This window comes from Ziziphus jujuba, chromosome 2 (assembly GCF_031755915.1).
Source record: "Ziziphus jujuba cultivar Dongzao chromosome 2, ASM3175591v1".
Taxonomy (NCBI): Eukaryota; Viridiplantae; Streptophyta; class Magnoliopsida; order Rosales; family Rhamnaceae; genus Ziziphus; species Ziziphus jujuba.
In genome coordinates this window covers 15,251,751-15,276,762 of record NC_083380.1, presented here as the reverse complement: position 1 = coordinate 15,276,762, position 25,012 = coordinate 15,251,751, and the positions used below count along the sequence as shown (strand labels likewise).

At 33.9% G+C, this 25,012-nt stretch overlaps 2 protein-coding genes and 2 pseudogenes across 3 annotated transcripts; 1 reads left to right on the top strand and 3 right to left on the bottom strand.

Annotated features, from left to right (window-relative positions):
* Nucleotides 1-1,123: 1,123 nt before the first annotated feature.
* On the top strand, nucleotides 1,124-7,781 carry LOC107418610 (LEAF RUST 10 DISEASE-RESISTANCE LOCUS RECEPTOR-LIKE PROTEIN KINASE-like 1.2). Of its 2 annotated transcripts, none has more exons than XM_016027313.4 (4): nucleotides 1,124-2,299; nucleotides 5,975-6,010; nucleotides 6,136-6,399; nucleotides 6,585-7,781. In XM_016027313.4, the coding sequence occupies exons 1-4, from the start codon at nucleotides 1,402-1,404 to the stop codon at nucleotides 7,511-7,513; spliced, it is 2,127 nt and encodes a 708-aa protein (XP_015882799.3). In that variant the 5' UTR covers nucleotides 1,124-1,401; the 3' UTR covers nucleotides 7,514-7,781. The 2 variants fall into 2 exon arrangements, with proteins under 2 accessions (XP_015882799.3, XP_015882800.3); XM_016027314.4 differs by lacking the exon at nucleotides 1,124-2,299 and adding an exon at nucleotides 4,612-5,518.
* Nucleotides 7,782-10,141: 2,360 nt separating this feature from the next.
* On the bottom strand, nucleotides 10,142-11,931 carry LOC107418589 (LEAF RUST 10 DISEASE-RESISTANCE LOCUS RECEPTOR-LIKE PROTEIN KINASE-like 1.1). The gene is made up of 2 exons (XM_016027293.4): nucleotides 11,242-11,931; nucleotides 10,142-11,163 (listed from the first exon to the last, which is right to left on the bottom strand). The coding sequence occupies exons 1-2, from the start codon at nucleotides 11,477-11,479 to the stop codon at nucleotides 10,352-10,354; spliced, it is 1,050 nt and encodes a 349-aa protein (XP_015882779.4). The 5' UTR covers nucleotides 11,480-11,931; the 3' UTR covers nucleotides 10,142-10,351.
* Nucleotides 11,932-14,486: 2,555 nt separating this feature from the next.
* LOC132799283 (LEAF RUST 10 DISEASE-RESISTANCE LOCUS RECEPTOR-LIKE PROTEIN KINASE-like 2.4) lies at nucleotides 14,487-16,828 on the bottom strand (annotated as a pseudogene).
* Nucleotides 16,829-18,436: 1,608 nt separating this feature from the next.
* On the bottom strand, nucleotides 18,437-21,830 carry LOC107418739 (LEAF RUST 10 DISEASE-RESISTANCE LOCUS RECEPTOR-LIKE PROTEIN KINASE-like 2.5; annotated as a pseudogene).
* Nucleotides 21,831-25,012: the final 3,182 nt, after the last annotated feature.

Here is a 25,012-nt window from a genome sequence, read left to right as displayed (position 1 = left end):
TTTATTTATTTTTTAATTCAAGACTCACACATGCACGACCCATCCAAGATTAAGCTCGTAAAACTTTCTAAATCTCTGTTTTCCCTATCTATAGGGAATGTTTATATGAACCAAAAACCCAAATGTCAATTTGAACATTTTAGTAACTTGTTAGTTATAAGCATAAATTTTTTGACCAAAAAAAAAAAAAAATTATAAGCATAATAAAACCAAATTTCAACCATATAAATGTTATTGACTATAAAAAGTCGTACCTTATTTCAAGTTTGGGATTAATTTCTCCAACTAATATCGCTAATAAGCTAATTCATCTCATTGGATTTAGTAAAGTTTTACCATTATGATAGGGTTATTCATTTTTCCAAAATATTCGTGACCCACGTTAATTCAATTTGGATTCTACTTCACGCTGTTGAAATATGGTTGGCCACAGGCTTTCATATGAAAGTCGTACACCTTCACCTTCCAAACTTTGAACTGGTCTTGTGGCATACATGAGAAAAGCATCTTTATACTCTGTTTCATCATAAATAAAAACAATTTCCCCACATTTCCAAGCCTCTTCCAAGTTTATCATAAAATTGGATGCCCTTTAATTAAATAGTGTAATTTCACTTCGGTACCTATCAATGTAGGGTAAATATAAAAAACAATTTAATGTTAGTAAATGGGCTTTTAACATCAATATACTATGTAGTTTAATACTTTTACACTTTAAAATTAACACCAATACATTTTAAAATTTTTAAATGGTGCACCACGTTAGTTCAAAACCTTCCCACAATAGCTTTTTAACTGCTAACTAATATTAATCACAATCAAAATTTTCTTCTGACTATACCTTTGTATTGGGAAGAAAAATCTTGTTATTTGCATTGCACATGGACTTTAAGAATTGCAAAGTTACAGTATGAAGGTTTGTTATTAATGTTTAATAGTTCACAAAATTTAGAGGATGTTAATGCTAATTTGTGATTCGGAGGGACAAATTGCAAAAATATTGAAACTTTAAGGGTGTCGGTGCAAAAAAGAAGAAGAAAAGTTTGGTAAATTATATAGGTTTCTCCACTGAGTCATAAATATCTCATCCCCAGGTACGTCTACATAGGAAACAGAGTGGTGCTTTCCTTATATTATATGAATAAAGATCAAGCCGATTTGGTTACGTGTACATCCAGGAATTGGATTCAAACAACATTTATAATAATATTCCAAGGGAAACTCCTCCTCTGCAGTCAATAGCCATCTTTTCTATATGTCTTTCTCTTGGAAAATTCTAACGAACACAAAAGAAGCCCAATTTGTCATTCTTCGTCAAACCCCAAGACATATACAGCTTTCTCTGTTTATTAACTAGTTATTACCTTTGCAGAACGGAGTTTTGGCATCTCTTTCATTTCTATGACACTCTTATTTGATAATTTTTCTTCCAAAAAATCTCGAATTTTCCATGAAAGCGTTTCATTTATGGATTCATCATCATCGTCATCATTATCATCTATGTTGTTACCATCCATCCTAAAACAACTCATCACCATCCTCTTCATCTTCTCTGCAATTCTGTCATCAATATCTCACTGCAGCAGCAGCGAAGAAGAAGAAGGATCTTATATCGATTGCGGTCGTACCTACGAGTGTGGTGACCTCAAAAACATTTCCTACCCTTTATGGGGAGCTGATGTCAGACCCCGATCCTGCGGCCGGGAAGGCTTCGAGGTTGAGTGCCGAAACAACAAACAACCGCTTATACGAATAAATGGTCAAGAGTTTCGAATTCTGAACATCAGCAAAACAGGTAACGGAGTGAAAATTGCAAGAAATGATCTCCTCGAATCTGATGGTCTCTGCAACGAAAATGCTGTTGCCATCACTTTGAATTACTCGCTGTTCGATTATGCTTCAACCGTTCGAAACCTGACATTAATCTACAGCTGTCAACAAGGTTCAACTCTTGTGGGATCACTAAAAAACTTTACGTGTGATGCGAACGGGCAGACCGTTTACTATACCACAGAAGAACGGTATCTCAGCAAACCTGAAGCTCCAATCATCCAGAGAAATTGTAACCTTGTCCAAGTTCCGGTTTTACGGGCTTCCATTGATGAGAACCCTGATCCCATTGGAAGAGAAGAAGTAGAGCAAGTTGTGAGACAGGGGTTTGAAGTAGATTACAGCCAGGAATTAACTTTTAAGTGTAACCAATGTGAGAGGTCACATGGGAGATGCGGATCTAATGCCACTGATGGATTCCTCTGCTATTGCCGTAACAATAAGCCCCATGACATAGCGTGTCACCCTAGTAAGCTCATTCTTTTTGTTTTTGTTTTTGTTTTTGTTTTTTTGTTTTTTTTTTTTGTGTTTTTTTTAAGCATGCTTATAATAATACTGCTCGGTAAATTTGTTTATCTTTGTTTATCTGTTAGACTATTACTTTCTTGCTTTTGGTACTTATATGCTGATATATGTAGTTTTAGTTGCAAACTCTAATTTGGGTAAATCAAACTGCAAATGATGGAATTTTGCTATATCTAGTAGGACTTTCCTCCACCATTTTCCATTAGTTCTCTGTTTCATTAACCAATATTTAGTACTAATTTGTAATGTAGTTATTTGCTCTTTAGTCTTTACCGAACAATAGCTTAAAATCTACTCCAACGGAAAACTAGCTTGTAGATATTTTCTAAGCAAAAGGGTTTGGACAATTGGGTTTAATTTGATTAAATAGGGCTCTCCTTGGTCATTAGAGTTTTGGGATGTTGAAGCTGTTTTAGCTCTGTGTGTGTGTGTGTGTGTGTGTGTACTCTTCGTTTGACCAGAGAGAGATAAAACTCTCTCAGTGAGATGATCCAATCCTTGTAATTTGTTTGGCCCCTACAAATGCATGTTTAAACAAGTACCATGTGTTTTAATTTTCATAGGAAAATTTAAGCGTGGTTGGTTGGAATTCTTTACGCGTCTGCGTCGTTGAACATGTCAACGGCCCGACGAAGATATAAAACAATTTCTTTATTTAATTGTTTTTGACCATCCACGCCAGCCTTTAGAATAATTATTAATTACTTGCATATAAAAACATAATCATATTTTTATTTATATAAATCTGTTTTCTAGTTGAAAAAAAAAAATCCCTTTTATCATAAAATACACATTATAATATCTATATATATATATAAAGTTTATATCAGAGTGTCATGCCATATATAAATATATATATATATATATACATGTGTATGTGTGTGTGCGTAAATTTCCTTTTTCAACCTCATCTAGTTAAATATTTTATATATATACATACAAATGATGGTATAATTTTACGTTGTGTGTGGTTAAGATCTATTTTTATTATATATAATTAATCAATTATTTATTAAAGAATCCTTAGCAATTATATAGTCGTCAAGTACATTTTAAAAGACTAGTTTATTAAATAAAAAAATATTTTATTATCCACTTGATTAAAATTAGAAAACAGTAGTTCGACATATTAAAAAAAAAGAAGAAGAGAATTTCAATTTTAAGAACATAGAAAAGGAAAAACAAATTGCCAAAAATAAAAATTCCACATGAAAGCTACCCAGTATGGTGGGGATGAGGTATGATGAAATGTTAGTGGGTTTTGATTTGTTCTAACATACCACTAGCTAGGTTCACAAATGCCTAAATTGGTCATTTCGATGCATATTTTAGGACCATTATTGATGGAGTGCACGTCTACATCCGTTTTGGATTGTCAATTTTTGACATGAAAAACAAATGCCGAAAGGATTTCTCTTCTGCCCTCCACTTTCTGTTCAGCCAGCCACTAGTTCCCTTAAAAGAGAGTCAAGGTCTTCCACTTTACACAATTTTCTACTCCTTCCCACCCATTTCATTTACTTTGTAGACGGTAGGTATGGTAATCGTTTAGCAGTATATCCATGAACTTCTCTTTTTTTTTTTTTTTTTTTTGAACCCCATCTTTTACATGCCTATTTAAAAATAAAGTAATACATTGTTTAGATGAAATATATAAAATTTTTCCAAGAATGTTATTGTGATGTCACTATTTATAGACCTTATCATCATCTACAATCCAAGACTTAGGTTGATTGAAAACATTGTCCAAATTTCTTGCTGACAAAGATAATTAATCAAAAGTTGTCCAAATAAGTGAAGTTTTATCCCTTACCAAGTAACGAGTTCCCTTTGGTTAAAGACATGGAAACCTACTTGAGTTCTCAAAAGAGCTTTTGAGTTTTCTTTTTAGTTTGACAATGTCTTTCCTAATGCCCCAAAACATCTAGCTCTTAGGTGAACCATAGAATCCAAATCTTTGTAAGTGGAAAGCCTCTCCCAATTGCTTGAATTCCTAATCTTTGAATTAGAACAACTCTAATAGCCCCTCTAATATATATAAATATAAATATAAATATGTTTACAATTTCTTCGTGTTCCCACCATTAGAAAAGGTAATTAGGCAGATTTGAATTATGCAATTCAATTTCAAAGTTGTGGCCCACTTTTAGAGATTTATTTGCTTTTGCTTGAACCATTGTTTTGTCTTTCTCTTGCTTTTTTTCAACCTCCAATCATAAACAAAAATAAGTAAAGCTAAAACTTCCAAACTTCAAAAGACTTACACAACAAGGAACAACAACTACATAGAACTTTCATCTTCAAACTTCCAAAAATAAAATCTTTCTTCTCCTCTGTTTTTTTCTTTTTTTTTTTTTCCTCCCCCTCTGTTTACTTCTTTGTTTTTCATACCAAATGTATATCCAAAACATCTTCAGACTCACTCCTTTTTATATATGCTTCATCCTCATCTTCAATCTCATCTTCACTGTTTCTCCCCAAAAAACTCTAGCTGTAGATCCAAAGTTCAAAGCCTGTGAACCTCAAAACTGCGGAAACGGTCCAAATATAAGCTACCCTTTCTGGTTTTCTCATCAAGAATCCTTTTGTGGGTACCCCAACTTTCAGATTAATTGCACTCACAAAAGCCCAGTTCTCACAATTTCCAATCATGATTTTATCATCAAAGAAATATTTTACTCGAACAATTCACTAATCGTGGCCAATGCCGCAGTCTATGATGAAGAATGCCAAGCTCCTAGACACAATCTTAGCCTTGATAGAACTCCTTTCCGGTACAGTCCTGATCACATTGATTTTTCCTTCTTCTACAATTGCTCTGAAGAACCTCCAGACCAGATTTATCCATTCCCAGTTGACTGTGCTAGCAATACCACCCACCACTCTTTCGCTGTATTTCATAAGGAGGCATTGATGAACATGAACTATTCTTTAGACTGGTGCCAATCTTCAGTTGATGTGGCTGTGGATGTGGCAGAGAATGTGAGCTTCAATAAATTGTTGAATATGAATTATGCTGAAATCATGAAGATGGGTTTTGTTCTGAATTGGACTGCACATGGTTGTAGTAATTGCCAAAAAAGTGGTGGAAGATGTGGGTACGATAATAACGAATTTGTTTGTTTTTGCCATGATGGTCCTCATGCGAAAACCTGCCATGATGGTAAATTTTTTGCGAAGTTTTGTTTCAATCTTTTGATGTATTATTAAGTTTAACCATGAAATTTCTTCTTTAGTTTCTATTTCGTCATGTTTACGCTGACTCGTTGATTTTCTAGTCCCAGAATTAAAACTTTAAGTATGGTCCTAGCAAAAATAGACGGATAAGTGTGGCTATAAGACAGTAGTTTTTAACCCTGTTTCCTGGTATGTTCAGATAATTATTTAGGCTGTCTTTGTTTACTCCTTGTTGTTGAATATCTTCATATTCAATGTAGTTTATATGGATTATGTATTGGATTTAAGATTTTGAACTTGAAGCAATGAACAAAGAGTGGTAGATTTAGATTGATTTACTTCTTCCACAGAATAGTTTCCTGATTTTCAAAGCTTCTCTTGAATTTCTCATATTGATGGTATTAGTTTTCTAACATGTGTTTTCTTTGGTTTCTTGCTGCAGAAGAGGGAATAAATTGGCAAGTCAAGATTATCATAGGTAATTTACCAATTTTCCTTCTATAGTTCTTTATCTTTTTGTTGCATTTCTACGTTTCCCAATTACAAGATGTTTTCTCCAACCTAACCACTAATTGCTACTTGTTAAATTCCCATTATACACAGGTGTTGTAGCTGGTCTTATTGGTGTACTTATTATGTGTATGGTCTTCTTTATCTATTTACGCCACATCAGAAAGCGAAACGCTCCCATATATGTGAAATCTCGTGACATCTCTTCTGACACCTTCTCATCGGTGAAGGATGTTGAGAACAGAAGCACCTATCACGGTGTTCATATTTTTGACTATGATGAACTTCTAAAAGCCACTGACAATTTTGACTCATCCAAAGAACTTGGAGATGGAGGTTTTGGCACAGTTTATTTTGGTGAGTAACTAAGAACAATTTGTGATCTTTACATTCTTCTTTCTTCATAATCCTTACTATAATAGACAAGTCAGGATCTGAAATTTCTTAGATGGCAAGAAACTCACTAGTTTACCAGTTAAACCGGCTCCAAACACTCTTGATCAATGTGACTCATTTGGGAATCATTTGATGAAACTTTGTAGGTAAACTCTGCGATGGGCGAACTGTTGCAGTCAAGCGTCTGTATGAAAACAATTTCAGGAGAGTTGAGCAGTTCATGAATGAAGTTGCGATCTTAGCACGCCTGCGTCATCAAAATCTTGTCTCACTCTATGGCTGCACTTCCCGCCATAGCCGTGAACTCCTTCTGGTATATGAGTACGTTCCCAATGGAACTGTTGCTGATCACCTTCATGGTGAACGAGCAAAACCCAAGGGATTGCCATGGTCTACTCGAATGAACATTGCAATAGAAACTGCATCTGCATTGACATATCTCCATGCCTCTGAGATCGTCCACCGTGATGTCAAGACCAACAATATTCTACTGGACAAAAATTTCTCTGTCAAAGTAGCAGATTTTGGATTGTCTCGTCTATTTCCATCAGATGTCACCCATGTCTCAACTGCTCCACAAGGAACTCCAGGTTATGTGGATCCAGACTATCACCAATGCTACCAGCTGACCAGTAAGAGTGATGTCTTTAGCTTTGGGGTGGTTCTGATGGAACTAGTATCATCACTGCCCGCTGTTGATATCACTAGGCATCGACACGAGATTAATCTATCTACCATGGCAATCAACAAAATTCAAAACCATGCACTGCATGAGCTGGTAGACCCTTATCTTGGGTTTGAGTCAGACTTAAGGATAAGGAAGATGATAACTGCTGTGGCAGAGTTAGCATTTCAGTGTTTACAAGGTGAGAAGGATATTAGACCATCGATGCCAGATGTAATGGAAGAATTAAAGAGAATACAAAGTAAAGATTACAAGGAAGAAGAGGCAGAGGATAAGATCACTTCAGCTGATGAGGCTGTGTTACTTAAGAGTGGTCCACTGACACTTTCACCAGATTCTGTGAATTCAAATTGGCTTAGCTGGGCAACAACACCAAACGAAAGCGGTTAAGTTTTCCTTCTCGTTTTTTATAATTTTCAAGAACATAATCAGAGAGAGTGCTATGCAAGTATTAACTACCATATGACAAAAAGTGGATCATCTCCTAAAAATTTGTTATCTGGAATCAGATGTACATAGTTGTGTAAGAGCTGACATGAATATATAGTAGAGTTCATGTACAAGTTGAGTAGAAGTTTTTCCTATATTGAATTTTTTTTTTCTTAACTAGTAAATTAAGTGTAACTATATATATATATATGATTGTTTTCTTAACATTTATTGATTGTTTATTAGCAAAACACTTGGTAAAAACGAATTTTCACCCTTGTATGGACTCATCTACCTGAAATATTAACAGGGTTGTACGAGGACTTGGAGGTGCAAACTGAGATTTAAACAAATTTGAAAAGAAGGAAAAGGGGGAAAAAAAAAACAAAACAAAAAAAAAAGAAGGAAAAAAAAAAAAAATCTTTGCAGCACTTTAAAATATTGCAGGGCCATTCTAAATTAGAATTATATGCTTTTCATATGAGTTTTAAGTAAGAACTCTGCCCAGAAAGAAAGAAAAAGTTGATCTCGTTGGTCTTTCAATAACATAGATTATGTTCACTAGGCAGATTGTATTAGAAAACTTATGCGCTTGAAGATTCTGCCTGTGGTAATAGAGAAGACAATAAATGGTTTGGTGGGATGTGCAAGGCCTCTAATCTTCCTCCCAACATTTCAATCACTTTATTCATGTATGGTCTATATGTTGGCTCTTTCTGAATGCAACAAAATCCTACCAAAACTATCTTTTTTGCAATTTCACCTTCCTTGGTAGTCACCACACCATGCAATCGTAGATTTCTACCAAGTTTGACGTTTCTCTATATACACCCATTATGGAAAACGTGTTTTTGCGTGTAGTCACTTCAGTTTCAAGGTTTCTTCTTCCTCCGACCATTTCCATATTCATCATTCCATAGCTATAAACATCAGACTTGGAAGAAACCTTAATGCTCCAATTCATAGAAGAATTTTCAACTGTTCCATTGGCATTCCTCAATTCTGAACCTGTATATATACGGTGTTGTCCCTCTATCATTCTTGATGTATGTGGTACTCTCTTTCCTTGTGTAAGTTTAGCAAGCCCAAAATCTGAAATTTTTCGGTTAAAATTTTCATCCAAGAGGATGTTATGGGGTTTGATATCAAAGTACAAAATTCTTGTATTGCACCCTCGGTGCAAATATTGGGGCTAGCCCTTAAGCAATCCTTAGAGCAATTTGGAGCAGTTTTTCCCATGCCAAGTCTCAAGTGGTTTTCAAAGGATCCTTATTGAATATGAACTTTTCAAGTGATCCTTAGGCAAGTACTAAATAGTGAGAGCTCTTTGGTATCCTTCTAAGCAAAAGCCCATGAGTTCAACTATATTTATATGAGAAGTTTTACTAATGCTTGCTACCTCAGTAATAAGCACTTCTCCATTATTCTCCATGGGCAATTTTAGGAGCTTGACGGCCACATCTCACCCATCGGGTAGCTTTCCTTTATACACAACACTCTAACCTGCATGACCTACTTTGAATAGTTTTTGGTCATTTTCTTGATCTGGGAAAATCTATGCCTTTTTACAGGGAGAGGTTTCACAACTTCTAATGAAAGCTTCAAGATCTCTATCAGATTTTCTCTTTGTCAAAAATTTTACTGACCTGATGAACATTGATTTTCTGATTCTAAAACAGCAAATGATAACACAGGTCAGCAACAATACAACCACAGCTATTGTGCCATCTGTAAGATAAACCAAAATATGATTCGGTTTTAATGACAAAAACTTTGGATGTATAGTTGCTTGAATGGTTATAGTATTATTGGGTTGTTTTTAATGCTCTCAGTGGATGAATAATCCCATACATCAGAGAGACAAAAAAAAAAGCTCATATTAGGCAAAATCCTACTTTTACTAATCAAACATTCAAGATTTTAGAGAAAATTTGTGTATAATTAGTATATTACATATTTTGAACTTCATTTTTTTTTTTTATGAATAAAAATAAAAGGAAAACAAAAAACGAAAATTCTAACCTTGCATTGCAGAAAAACCCCATTAATGGGATTATTGTAGACAAAGTTTGAGAAATGTTTCCAAACACACATCATAAAACTTTACTTACGGCTTATTTGTTCTATGCAATGATTTTTCTTTGGATTTTTAGTAAAGAATAGGATATAAAGGAAGACCTTATTTGTTCAGTAAATTTCAGTTCAAATATCAAATGATTATTGTTTCATTGAAACAACATACTTGGTAAAATTAAACTGGTGTGGCTTTGTTAGGAATAGCATTATTTCAATGAGATAGCTTTATGCGGTGGAGGAAGCAAAAAGTACTACACAAACTAAGTTTTACAAGAGACAGAAAAAAGCAGAGGACAACTTTTTGCTGACGAGGTTGTCTTGCTGAAGAGTGGTCCATTAACACCTTTAGCCGGACTTTCTGACCGTCAAATTGGGCTAGCTGGTCTACCACAGTAAATGAAAATGCAATTCAAACAATGTCTAATTGACCCCAAAAAAAAAAATCATTGTTTTTTTCATTATGAGAAAAAAGAAGTCAGCAATTTTAAGATGCAAACAATCAGAAAACTACAGTGAAAACAAATTACACCATTGTTTTATTTTTAATTAATAACAAATTACACCATAATTTATATAATACTTAGTAACTGAGCTTATCAGAAAACTACTAAGTGTTATATAAAGAATGGTGTAATATCAACAAATTACACAATTCTTGATATAATACTTGGCAGCTGAGCTTGGTTCAATTGTCAATTACAGGAAACAATATCATATATATCATTAAGAATTTCCATCTGCTTCGAAATCCCTTCTTTGTATACTCTTTAGTTCTTCCAAAACGTAAAGCATAGACGGTCTCATTTCCTTCTCACACTGCAAACACTGAAATGCTAACTCTGCCACTGCACTTATCATTCTCCTCACCTTCAAGTCTGAGTCAAACCCAAGACAAGGATCTACCAGCTGATTTAATGCATGATTTTGGATCATATTCATTGCCATTGTAGATAAATTAATCTGGTGTCGTGGCCTTGTGATATCAACAGCAGGCTTCGACGATACAAGTTCCATCAAAACCACTCCAAAGCTAAAAACATCACTTTTACAAGTCAGTTTTTTGGTTTGTTGATACTCTGGATCAATGTAACCTGGAGTCCCTCGTGGAACAGTTGAGACATGGGTGACATCCGAAGGAAAAAGACGACATAACGCGAAACCTGCTAGTTTAACATAGAAATTTTTGTCCAGGAGAACACTACTAGTTTTTATGTCATGGTGGATGATATCAGAAGCATGGAGATATGCCAATGCAGATGCAGTTTCTGTGGCAATGTTCATTCTAGTAGACCAAGTCATTCCCTGAAGTTTTGCGTGTTCACCGTGAAGGTGATCAGCAACACTTCCATTGGGAATGTAATCATATACCAGAAGGAGTTCACGGCTATGGTGGGAGGTGCATCCGTAGAGTGAGACAAGATTTTGGTGGCGCAGGCGTGATAAAACTTCAATCTCATTCATAAATTTCTCAACTCTCTTGGGATCGTTTCCTTTCATTTGTTTGACTGCAACAGTTCTCCCATCATAGAGTTTACCTGCGAAAAAAGTTAATCGTATATAGGATTCACAAATTAGTACTAATATTGAAGATCAGGATTGTTTGTGAAGCTTACCAAAATAAACTGTGCCAGAGCTTCCATCTCCAAGTTTTTGGGCTGAGTCGAAATTATCAGTCGCTTTTAGAAGCTCATCACAGCTGAATATTTGAATACCGAAATTGCTACTTTCCATTTTGACATCTTTCACCGAAGAAAAGGTACCACAAGAGATGTCATGAGATTTTGAGGATAAGGAAGCTTGTGACTTTCTGCTTCTGGCCTTGAGGCGGTGAAAGAAGTTCATGCACATCATAACGATAAGAAAAAAGCTACAACACTTGGGTTTGATAAGTAGCAATTACTGGTTAGGTGAAGGGGAAAAAAAAAAAAAAAAGATTCATCTAATTAGGAAACACTACAATAGAAGCACAAGCAAATAAACAAAAATAGAAGAGAAGAGAAGGATAATCAAACAGTACAGAATTATAAGAACATTAATAACATCAACAGGAAATTTTACTGTCAGTTCGTGCAAACCTGGTAATTGATCTACGAAATAATAAATGAATCAGGCTTAGCTTCATTTATAAATTCTCAAGTCCAATATGAGAGTTATTTAAACTACAAGAAGTTATTCGACAGCAAGGACTCAATGCAGAAAGTATCAAATAGAAAATATTTGCAATGGGTTGAGTCAGGTTAATCAAAAGTTTTGCACATATATATTAGAGGGATTAACAGAGAGGTTCTGATTCAAAAATGGCGAATTCAGAGCAGATAGAAATTGTGGTCATTCACAAAAAGACTTGCAAATTCCATGGTTTACTTGAGTAAGAGTTAGACCAATGCTTTTTGGTCTTTTTCTATAGAAATACATTTTCAAACTTTGACTAGTTTTTGTGGAAATTAAGAAGTTGTCCGACTAGCAAGAAAAAACCTTAGAAGTTCATTTAAGAATTCAGAATCTTTTCGTATCTTTAACGGCCAAATAGATCCTAATCCCAAACTAAAATATTTTTATGGAAAACTACCAGTGCTAAAATATTGAAGTTGACTCCCATATATATATATATATATATATATTTCAATATTAAAGTTGACAATGAAAATTACCGTTTTTGTTATAGGAATTAGACTTGCACCAAAACTCACTCCAACTAACAGAATCAATGCTTCAATTTTCCTTCAAAAATAAAATAAAGTTTCTGTATTAACTATACATGTTTATGCATGTTTTGGCATTTTAGTCTTGAGCTTTTATTTATTTTATTTTATTTTTGCACTCTGGTTTCTGAATTGACAAATTTTTGGCAAGAATGGTCTTTAAAATTATTTCTGTTATTTAACAATTTTGATTATGTACAGGTCATTGACGAAACAGAGAGGAAAGTGAGTGGTAAATCTGGTCTTTTCATCCTCTGAAAAAAAAAAAAAAAAAAACCAAATTCCAAGGATTAAAGAGCCAAATATTGTTTAGTTCAGGGGCTAAAGTGTCAAATTTTGTATACTTTAGGGAGCATATGTACCAATTAGCTCTTTTTTTTTTTTTTTTTTTTTTTTTTTTTTTTCGTGGTTTGCTTTCTTCGTAGAAAATTATTTCTACTTTCATTTTCAAAAGTTGGTCTAATAACATGAGATTTATTAATTTTGATTGGAGTCGTATATAACTTGTTACTTTGAATATTTTAATTGCTTGACTTTCGTAACTTAGAGCCAAAAAAAAAAAAATATATATATATATATATATATAATAAATAAATAAATAAATAAATAAAACACAAAAGAAGAAGAAATGCTTGTAATACCAGTAATACCTTAGCTAGATTTTTTGAAGCCAGATATTCTGTACTCTTTTTGTTTTGTGATAAAATTATTGATTATAAAAATAATCAAACTAATTATAGTATTTGTAAATGTAGATATGAGTTTGCCACCTTCAATTTAAAGGAAAATAAAAATAAAGTAAAAGTGCATAGAAATTTAACTTTAATCAGACACTTGTATTTGAAAACAAAGTAGAGAAAAATCATTAATTTTCTTTTTTTGTGAAAATAAAGATCATCCACCAATGTTGTCATCTAATTATTATTATTGTTCTAATATTTTTTTTTATTTTTCTTCTTCTACAGTTGGTGTAAAAGCTCACTAGATTTTTTTGCTATATTGAACTATATTCATGAAATGAATTCGTTCTTTAGCTAGCAAATTAAGGTACTTACTTATATAAATACCTCCGAGATTGATAGTGGATTTTGAGAGGGTGCGCTCTGTGGACATAGAGATCCTGTTGATTGTCGAACCACATTAAAAATTTATTGCCTTCTCTTTTATTTTTCTGTTGTCTTGTATGTGTACTTTGATTGTTTTGTTGATTTCTCTTTTCTAACAATTTCAATATCCTGAAGAATTGGGAAAAACACAATTCCACACACCCCCCCCCCCCAAAACAATAAGTTTGGGAGAACAAGGACTAGACCACAAATCCAACCGTCCAATGATCATTGTGTTGTTAGTTTGGTTTTATCAAAACCCAAACTCTAGATTGTTGATCTGTATGACAGCGTTTTGGTTTGTCTTTGACTGTTTGCAATCAAGTTGGAAGTTAGGAAGACCACAAAATTTAGCTTTGTTGTCTCCCCAGAAAGGGTAGGAAATGTTTGTGAGGGTAACATACTCATCTTGGCAGTATGACACTGGAATGAATATGAACATTGAGAAAGCAAGGATGAGATGTAAAAATGGTGGGAAAAGTTGCTTTGCCTCATGAAAATGAGAGTTTGATGATGGAAAAGAATGGTTTGACAATCAGAGTTATGAATTTAAGTTTTTACCATTCAAACAATAAAAAAAGGGGGAAAGAATTTCAATTTGGTTTCCAGGGAAAGAAGATGGAAATTAAGTTGGTGTTATAAAATTTCAAAGTAAGAAATGTAATCTATCATATGGTCAACTATAATGTATAGTTTATTAAGGTTGCTCTTTAACTATAATTACTGATCTTGACAATATTGTTGATCTCAATTAGCAATTTACACAAAGTTTAGAGCATAAATTAGACCATGTGATGACCATATTGTTAGATTAGCTTGAGTATTATGAACACAAAATTTGGCCTTTACTAACATTCTTATACTTGTCACAGATCAATTACACAATTTATTTCATATAAGACCCATCATGCCAAGGTTTACTCCAGGGGGGAGGAAAAAGCCATTTAATACATTGTATTTATGTCAAGCTTTACTCAAGTAAATCACATTGTTCTTTCTATTACAAAGAGTTTAGTTACTCCAAAAGTAATCTAGATACATTATATATTATTATAAAATTGATGTGGTATTGGAACATTCTTCTGGTGATTTTGGAGAAGACAAGAAAGGCTTTGGTGGGATGTCCAAGGCTTCTAAACTACTTCCAACATTTCAATCACTTTCTTCATGGATGGTCTATGTAATGGATTTGTTTGAATGCACCACAAACCAACTAAAACCATCTTTCTTGCAATTTCATTTTCCTCTGCTGTCACCACACCATGCAATAATCTAAGATCGCTACCATTTTCTATATGTTTGTAAATCCAATGTGGAAAATATATTGCACTTGTGTTGCTTGCTCCAGCCTTGATGTTTTTCCTTCCTCCAACCATCTCCAAAATCATCATTCCATAGCTATAAACGTCCGATTTGTGAGAGACTCCACCAATGTTTCGATTGAATACTTCTGGTGCTGTATATCCTATCGTCCCTCTAGGATCCATCATTGATATGATACTTTCCTTCCTTGTGCAAAGTTTAGCAAGCCCAAAATCTGAAATCTTGGGGAAAAAATCCTCATCCAAGAGTATGTTATGTGGTTTAATGTCAAGGTGAAAAATTCTAGTGTTGCAACCACGATGCAAATATTCGAGTCCTTGAGCCGCCCCTGTAGCAATTTGAAGTATTTTTTCCCATCCCAAGGGTGAAGTGATTTTCATGGGATTGTCATCATATATGAACTTTTCAAGTGATCCATTAGGCATGAACTCGTAGATGAGAGCTTTTTTAGTACCTTCTAAGCAAAATCCTGAAAGAGAAACAACATTTACATGAGATGTCCTACTAATGCTTGCAACTTCATTGATAAACTCTTCGCCCCCATTTCCTTTTGATCCATTGAGGAGTTTCACAGCCACAAGACGGCCATCAAGTAGCTTTCCTTTGTAAACATCACCATAACCTCCTTGACCTAATTTCTCTTTGAATGATATGGTCATTTGCTTTATATCATAGAATATATATCTTTTTATTGGTAGATGCTCATAACTTCTAATGATAGCTTCAAGATGTTCAAAAGATTTTGTTGATTTTGTTCTACGATAGAACAAAATACCACAGGCCAGCAATATTGAAATTGCAACAATGGTAGCACCTGTAAGATAAATCAAAGAGATGATGATGATCAACATTGAATTGTTTTTCTATTAAAAAAATAATAAAGAATTTTTTAAACAAAAAAAAAAAAAAATAGAAGAAATATAACCACGACCAGTTCAAAGTTTTGACATTTATTTCTGATATTGATTTTGTCCAAAGCTGAAAAGGCCAATCATTTTTAATAACGTAAAGAAGGATATACATAAAAGAGAAAAATTATCAATAGAGGCAAAATCCGGTATCTACTATCATTACCACTATTATAAAATAATTATCACACCTACTTCATTAGAAACTTTATATCATGGATTGAAAACCGAAGAGGTTTATCTAAAAACACTAAATTAAACAAATTTCAATATCATGAGCAAAAATTTGAGTCCATACGTGAATATTAATAATGTATAATAAAGAAAGAATTATGGGAGAGACAGAAGATGATTAGTATACTACCCACTGCAACCGCTGTTCTCCAATGTCCCCAAGTATTTCCTGCATTGATTATTGTGTAATTAGAAAACCAACTATTCTTAGAACACTAGATAACATCAATATGCAATCAGAAATTACTAAACGTATTGTAGAACCTAAAGCTAAAACAAAAATAAAAATAAAAAAATAAAAAATAAAAAAAGAAACTCAATACAAAAATGAAAATAAAAATCAAAACAACACTTTCCCTTTTGTATTTTTCTATACTCTGTTTTCTTTATGCGGTAAACTAAAGTCTAAGATGCATACTTCCAATAAGTTACATGGAAAACGCTGAGTTAACGCTGTAGAAGGATTAATGATTTATATGACTAGCATGGATAATTACATAAATGAATCAGACTTAAAAAAATTAATGCATTGATAAAAAAATAAAAAATAAAAAAGGTTAATGCAGGCTAGAGATGACAGACTGAATTAATATGGCAGCAGAAAAATGTATTGGCATATCTAGTAATTAATATTTCAGCTCCCTTTTCATTGTGGAAGTCTGTGTTTTTGATGTTGTTAGACTAATAAAACTTATATGATTTTATTTTTTCAATCAAGAAATCTGTGAAGAGAGACATAAAGACAAGTGTAACAGTGTCAGGACACAATGAACTATGTAGTCCATCATAACAATAGCAAAGAAACTGTTTTGTGGTGTTTGTAAATCCGCATCTCCCACCTCATCCTTCACAAGCTCCACAGACCTTCCTGTAGGACTTGTATTCTACATCAAATCCTTGATTCAGAGCTTCCTGGACTTTGTCCATTTCATTCCCAGAGCTGTTGAGGGCGGTACGAAAAATTGGAAGTGTAATATTACCGCGGCATCGTTTAAGGATTTGTTGCCACAAATTGATTGGAGAAGAATCATTTGCATAGTAAACAGTCTCTGTTTTGCCAACATCAAGAGTTCATGTAAAATTGTTTGTCAAAGGTCGGATTTCTTCAGGATATAGAAGTGGACAACCATAAAATAAAGTGAGGTTCTGAACAGTTGGAGAATAATTGAAAAGAGAGTAGTTCAAAGAAGTATTTATAAGTTTGGGAGAACAAGGAATAGACCACAGATCCAACCTTGCAATGGTCATTATATTGTTAAGTTGGTTAATTCTCAGAACCCGAAAATCTAGATAATTGATTTGTATGAAAGCGTTTTGGTTGTCTTTGCACTCAAGCTTGAAGCCTGGAAGACCACAAAATTCAGGTCTGTTGTCTCCCCAGAAAGGGTAGGAAATATTTGTGAGGTTTCCACACTCGTAGAGACGACTGCACTCGTTAAACTGGTGTCCATTATCCTTGCAGTATGACACCGGAATAAATGTAAAGATTGAGAAACCAAGGATGAGATGTAAAAATAGTGGGAAGAGCCGTGCAGACTCCATTGGAAGTGAGAGTTTTGATGGTGGAGAAGAACAAATGACTATTAAAAGTTTTTAATTGAAGCTTTAGAAAAGGAAAAGAAAAAGAAAGAGCAATCTGATTTTCAGGGAAAGAAGATGGAAATCAAGTTGATGTTTTAGAATTCTTAAAATAAGAAGTGTAATCAATCTTATGGTCAACTATAATAATTTATTAAGGTTGCTGGACCCCATTGATAGAGTGTGACCATTGTTACTGATTCTTACAATTTATTTTTTATCTCCATCACCATTTTCCAGAATGTTTTCGGCTTATGATGACCGATAATGTTGGATAGATGAGCTTGAAAATTATGAATACAAAATTTGGCTCCTTCAGTTCTTAAAAAAAATCGATAAAGCTTGAATAACTACAATTCTCTTTGGCACTCTTTGATAAAAAAATTATTTTTTATTTTTTGTTTTGTTTTTTTATTTTAAATTATATGTAATTTGTTTATTTTAATAATATATTAATATTAGTTGATAGGAGTTAGATATTTATATTAATTATAAATAAAAGGAGAAAAAAACCTAAATGAAAAATGAAACACAATTAAAAATTGTATTGGTTTTGTTTTCGTTTTAACTTTTTTCCTTTTTTAATATTTGTAATTAATTGATATGTCTGGTAATCTCTAACTATCATCAACTAATATTAACAAACAATTAAAGTATATAAGCTATACATAATTTAGAAAAAAAAAAAAAACAAAAAAATAATAAATAAATTTGTTATCAGACGGGATCTTACATTTTAACACATCTAAAATCCAAAAGAAAAAAATCCCCAACTTAATGAAGACTCATTTGAAAATTGCGTCTATCATTAGATTTTCAATTTAATGTTTAGAAACTGTAGAGGTACATATAGGTAGATATGTTTATACGTTTAACAAGAAATTTATTTATTTATTTTTTTTATCGATTTCATACTCAAATATTTGTATAGAAAACGAACATAAATTAGAGGCCAACCACCCATAGGCACTGCAAGATGAGTAAGAGCTCTGACTAGAAAGAAGAGTAAAAGAAAATCACATTTATCCTTCTTTAACAGAGAGTTTCGTTACTACAAAAGTAATATAGATACACTATTTATTATCCTAAAAATGATGTGGTACTGGAACATTTTTCTGGCGATCTTGGATAAGACAAGAAAGGCTTTGGTGGAATATCCAAGGCTTCTAAACTACCTTCCAACATTTCAATCACTTTATTCTGGATGGGCTGTCTGATGGATTTGTTTGAATGCACCACAAACCCACTAAAGCCATCTTTTTAACAACTTCATCTTCCTTTGCTGCCACTACTCCATGCAATCTCAGACCACTTCCAAGTTCAAGATGATTATAAATCCAATATGGAAAATATATTTCACTTGTGTTGCTCGCTCCAGCCTTGATGTTTTTCCTTCCTCCAACCATCTCCAAAATCATCATTCCTTAGCTATAAACATCAGACTTGTGAGAAACTTCTCCAAAGTTTCTATAGAATACTTCTGGAGCTATATATCCTATTGTCCCTCTAGGGTCCATCATCAAAACAATATTTTCCTCCCTTGCGCAGAGTTTAGCAAGCCCGAAATCTGAAATCTTGGGACAAAAATCCTCATCCAAGAGGATGTTATGTGGTTTAATGTCAAAGTGCAGAATTCTTGTGCTGCACCACCGGTGCAAATATTCGAGTCCTTGAGCTACCCCTATGGCAATTTGAAGCAGTTTTTCCCATCCCAATTGTGGAGTGGTATTCAAGGTATTATCATTTTATATGAACTTTTCAAGTGATCCATTAGGCGTGAACTCATAAATGAGAGCTCTTTTGCTACCTTCTAAAGAAAATCCTAAAAGAGTGACAACATTTATGTGAGAAGTTCTATTAATGCTTGCAACTTCATTGATAAATTCTTCACCATTTCCTTTAGATTCATTTAGGACTCTCACAGCCACAAGATGCCCATCAAGTAGCTTTCCTTTGTAAACATCACCATAACCTCCGTGACCTAATTTCTCTTTGAAAGTGGCTTTCCTTTGTAAACATCACCATAACCTCCGTGACCTAATTTCTCTTTGAATGATATGGTCATTCGCTTGATTTCGGAGAATCTGTATCTTTACGTTCAGATGTCCATAATTTTTAACCAAACCTTCAATATCTTTATCGGATTTAGTCATCTTTGAGAAAAACTTTGTTGATGATTTCCTACATCTAACAACGCAAATTATAACACAGGCCAGAAAAATTGCAACTGCTGCAGCAGTAACACCTGTAAGATAAATAAAAGACATAGCAATTGATTCAGGTTAAAGTAAATAAATTGTCAGACAATAATAAGGATAACAATAAGGTTATGATGATGGCTGAAAATAAGCAAAATTTTCCCATAATTGTCTTTAAGGGACGTCTCGTGGCTCTGTAAAAAACTCATTTTATCCAATTCAAGTGCAAATCTTATTAAAAGAATTATCCTGTCCAATAAAAAAAACAAAAATCTACAATCTCACAATTAGAGAAACTCCTTTAACGTGTAACAAGGGACCTCAAAACTATCGATGATAACAAGAGAGCAAATTAAGTCCGTATGTGAAGTAACAGACAAATTGGAGATGGAAGGGAAATTTGATTTGATCAATGATGATGATAAAAAACAAAATGCAAAGCACATGTCAAAAGAAATGAAAGAGACTCGACAATATTCTATTTCTTAACGTGTTATTTAGTTGGCATATTATAATAGGCAAAATCCTACTTCCACCAATACCAATTATAACAATACCGCCATATATTAGCTAGATTAGCAAGGACGACACAAACTACTAACGCCAAATCCCCAAAAGACAGCAACTAAAATTGTTCATCAAGGAAAGAATAGAATATATAACATACATTGACAAATAAGATACGGATAGAGGATAATTAGCATATTACCCAATATAATCTTGGTTTCCCAATTTGTAGGATCTTCTGCAATAAATTAACAGAAAGAAAAAGAATTAGAACATTAAAAACACCACAATAAAATTTATAAGCAGATTCTCAATCATCAACCAAAAGAGATAGAAGCAGAATCATGCCGATCAAAATAATAAAATACATAGTGTTACAGATACTGAAAACAAATGGCAGCAGAAAATGATATCTCACACACACACTCTCTCTCTCTCTCTCTCTATATATATATATATATATATATATTTATATAGAAACTTTAATGAATGACAAATATTTCCAGCAAAGAAAGGATTGCATATGAGCATAAAGTTTACCAAACTAGAAATAATGCAAGAAGAATTTATGTAGGATTTTAGACAAAAACATAGCAAAAAGGAAGGGGAAGAAGAAAGGAGCTTGAATTGGTGTGTTGAACACACTTTTTCATTTTTTGGATAAAACAAATAAACACAAGCGTATATAAATAGTAAACCATCTAATTTTCACTTAACACTGCAATAGTCATATTGCCAAAAGACAAGCCATACTTTGGCTACCTAATACAATAGTGTTTTAGCAAAAAAACTGAATGTACAGTAACTAATCATCACAAAACAACTTATAACAGCAACAAAAATATCATTACACTAACACTTCTCTTTGACACTTTTACTGGAAACACTAAAATCATCTCTTAATGTTTCAAACATGTTTCTAGGCAATGTTTTGGTTAAAATATCAGCAAGTTAGACTTCAGACCTGCAATGAACTAGTTTCACTTCACCATTTGTTTCAGCTTCTCTCACAGCATGATATTTGACTGGAATATGCTTTATTCTTCAATGTTGAATTGGATTTTCAGCAATGCAAATTGCAGACTTGTTGTCACAGTATATAATTGTACCTTCTTCTTGCCTTTCCATCAAATCCACAAACAGCTTTCTTAGCCATAAAGCTTGATTTGAAGCTGCTGCAGTAGTAATATATTCAGCTTCAGCTGTGGATTAGGCAATTGAACATTGTTTTTGTAAGCTCCATGAAAAAGGACCTGAACCAAAAGAAAATAAGTACTCTGAAGTACTTTTTGAATCCTCCATGATGCCAGCCCAATCACTATCAACATAACCTATCAGCTTGCTCCTTCTTCTTGCTTCAAAAACCAAACACCATAGTCTATAGGGCCTCTAATGTACCTTAGCACTCTTTTGGCTGCAGAATAATGCATATGTGATGGAGCATGTATAAATCTGGAAAGTAAACTCACAAACAACATAATGTCGGGTCTAGATTTACATAAATACAGCAAACTCCCAATAAGGCTTCTGTAAAATGAAACTTCAATCTTGGCATCACCATCTTCGAGTTCAAATTTTTGATTGTAAACCATTGGAGTGTCAACTGGATTACACTTCTCCATATCAAACATTTTGAGTAGTTCCATAGCATACTTCTTTTAGGATAAGAAAATGCCATAACTAGATTGATATATCTTCATGCCAAGAAAGTAGTTCATCACTCCTAAATCTGACATTTCAAACACTTTTTGCATTTCAGATTTGAACTCCAACACACTTTGTGAATCTCCTCGTGTAACAAATAAGTCATCAACATATAGAGAAACAATCAATTTTTCATTATTTGAACTTGACTTCACGTACCAGGTAGGCTCATTCTCACTCTTTTTAAATCCCTTCTCCATAAGGTGTGAGTCAATTTTGCTATACCAAGCTATAGGATCTTGTTTCAAGCCATAAAGAGCCTTATGCAGCTTATAAACTTTGTCTTCCTTTCCCTGAACAACAAAGCCTTCAGGTCGTTCAACATACACTTCTTCTTGCAAGTAACCATTTACAAATGCAAATTTCACATCTAAATGGTAAACTTTCCAACCTTTTTAAGCAGCAAGAGCTATTAGAAATCTGATTGTTTCATGCCTTGCAACTGGTGCAAACATATCTCCATAATCAATACCTGGTTGCTACACATAACTCTTAGCTACCAATCTTGCTTTATGCTTGTTTATAGTACCATCTGCATTGAGTTTGGTCCTAAAGACCCACTACACTCCAATTGCTTTTTTGCCTTGAGGTTGGTTCACCAATTCCCAAGTTTTGTTTTTGTTTATCATATTGATTTTAGTTTCCATGGTTTCTCTCCATGTCTCGAACTGATTTGCATCATAGAAAGTAATTGGATCACACAAAGCTAGGATGCATCTCTCATATACATCAATCAAGAGTCTTGTACCTCGGACATCAATTAAGGATCTTATATCTCGGACATCGGTCAGGAGTCTTGTACCTCGGACATCGATCAGGGGTCTTGTATCTCGGACATCGGTCAAGAGTCTTGTATCTCAGACATCGATCAGGGGGCTTGTACCTCGGACATCGGTCGAGGGTCTTGTACCTCAGACATCGGATAGGGGTCTTGTACCTTAGATGCTTCTCTCATATTCATCAGTCAAGGATTTTGTACCTTAGATTCCAACAGCGAATTCATCATTTGTATCAGTCTCCTCCTGAATTTCATCATGTTTTTGGATAAAATTATTTCTAAGGCTCAAACTTCACTCTTTTCCCAATTCCATGCTACTACAAAACTTTTATCTTTCATTCCAACATTTAGAATTTCACTTCCATGTTGATCATATATTATGCAAGACTTATCTTGAAAATTCAAAGAATATCCATTTTCAAGCATTTGTCCCACACACAACAAGCTTTGATTAATTTTGGGCATATATAACACATTTGAAATGAATTTAGTACTTGTTGAAGTTTCTGCAGCCACATCTCTTTTGCCTTAAACTTGAATAAAGTCTCTATTTCCAATTTGGACTTTGGCAACAAAGCTTATATCCAACCTTTTGAAGAGATCAGCATCATGTGTTATATGTTGAATGCAGCCACTAACCACCAACCAAGCTTCTTAGCTATCACTTTTTGGATAACATGTAGCAACAAATAGCTTTTCCTCACTTTGCCATGCTTCATCAGCAACTTGTACCTCAGACATCAGACAGGGGTGGTGTACCTCAGACACTTCTCTCGGATGCATCAGTGAAAGGTCTTGTACCTCGAATGCTTCTCTCATATACATCAGTAAAGGATTTTGTACCTTAGATTCCAATAGCGTCTTCATCATTTGTATCGATCTCCTCCTAAATTTCATCATGTTCTTGGATAAAATTCTTTTCCGAGGCTCGAACTTCACTCTTTTGCCAATTCCATTCTACTACCAAACTTTTATCTTTCATTCCAACATTTAGAATTTCACTTCCATGTTGATCATATATTGTGCAAGACTTATCTTGAAAATTCAAAGAATATCCATTCTAAAGCATTTGTCCCACACTCAACAAGCTTTGATTAATTTCGGGTGCACATAACACATTTGAAATGAGTTTAGTACCTGTTGAAGTTTCCACAGCCACATCTTTTTTGCCTTAAACTTGAATAAAGTCTCCATTTCCAATTTGAACTTTGGAAACAAAGCTTCTATCCAACCTTTTGAAGAGATCAGCATTATGTGTCATATGTTGAGTGCAGCCACTATCCACCAACCAAGCTTCTTTGCTATCGTTTTCTGTATAGCATGTAGCAACAAACAGCCTTTCCTCACTTTGCCATGCTTCATCACCAACTTGTACCTGATATGCTTCTTGTACTGGTCCTCCTTTGCTTTTGCATACCTTTTTAACATGTTGAAGTTTTTTGCAAGCTCTACATTGAACATTAGGCCTAAACCAACAATATTTTTCAGAATGGTCATCCTTTTTGCAATGAGAGCACTTGATAAACTTCTTTCTTTCACCCTCTCTGCTTGTACCAGCACCATATCTTCCTTTATCTTTACTTCCTCCACCTTGCTACTTCCTTTGGTTATTATTTGCCGGAGCCTTAGCTTTTTGCAGTGCTAGAAAAACACTTTCTGAGTTTTTTTTTTTTTTTAAATGTCTTGTAGATTTTCTTTGTTCAATTTCTTGTAAAGCATTAACAAGCTCTAACAAAGAAATTTGATTCAGGTCTCTTGACTCCCCCAAGGATGAGATATTTGCTTCGAACTTCTCTGGTAAGCTGACCAGCACTTTCTCCACCACTTTTCTATCTCCTAACTTCTCTCCAAGAGTTCTAATCTAGTTTACTACCTTCATGAGTCTGTCAATGAAGTCTTTTACCAACTCAAAATCCTTCATTCTTAAAGTTTCGAACTCCCTCCTTAAGTTCAATACCTGCATTTGTCTTATTCTTGCACTTCCCTGGAACTCTTCTTTAAGCTTGTCCCAGACCTCTTTAGTTGTAGTGCAAGCCATAATTCTAGTGAACATCACTTCTGAAATCCCAGCATGCAAGGCAGATAAAATCTTAAAATTTTTAGGAACTTCCTCACTATGTTGCATTATTTGAGTAATAATGGGATTTGCTATCAAAGGGGGAGAGTTTCTCTTGGTCTCTACAACTTTCCACAAGTCAAAAGTTTGAAGGTAAGCTTTCATCTTTATAGACCATATGGATAATTTTCTCCAGAAAATATAAAAGGTGATGGAGCAGAAAAATGAGTTGAAGCCATTTAAAAAAAGGAAGAAAAGGTAGAAGGAATGTTTCTGTACCATTTGTAGGA

What these genes read in the sequence shown, in the direction of transcription:
- LOC107418589 (XM_016027293.4), bottom strand. Translation starts at nt 11,479, where the DNA reads ATGATGTGCATGAACTTCTTTCACCGCCTCAAGGCCAGAAGCAGAAAG. An exon ending in CTCTGGCACAGTTTATTTTG is followed by an intron (nt 11,164 to 11,241) that starts GTAAGCTTCACA and finishes CTTTTTTCGCAG; the next exon opens with GTAAACTCTATGATGGGAGA.
- LOC107418610 (XM_016027313.4), top strand. Translation starts at nt 1,402, where the DNA reads ATGACACTCTTATTTGATAATTTTTCTTCCAAAAAATCTCGAATTTTC. An exon ending in TGACATAGCGTGTCACCCTA is followed by an intron (nt 2,300 to 5,974) that starts GTAAGCTCATTC and finishes TTCTTGCTGCAG; the next exon opens with AAGAGGGAATAAATTGGCAA. An exon ending in TTTTGGCACAGTTTATTTTG is followed by an intron (nt 6,400 to 6,584) that starts GTGAGTAACTAA and finishes GAAACTTTGTAG; the next exon opens with GTAAACTCTGCGATGGGCGA.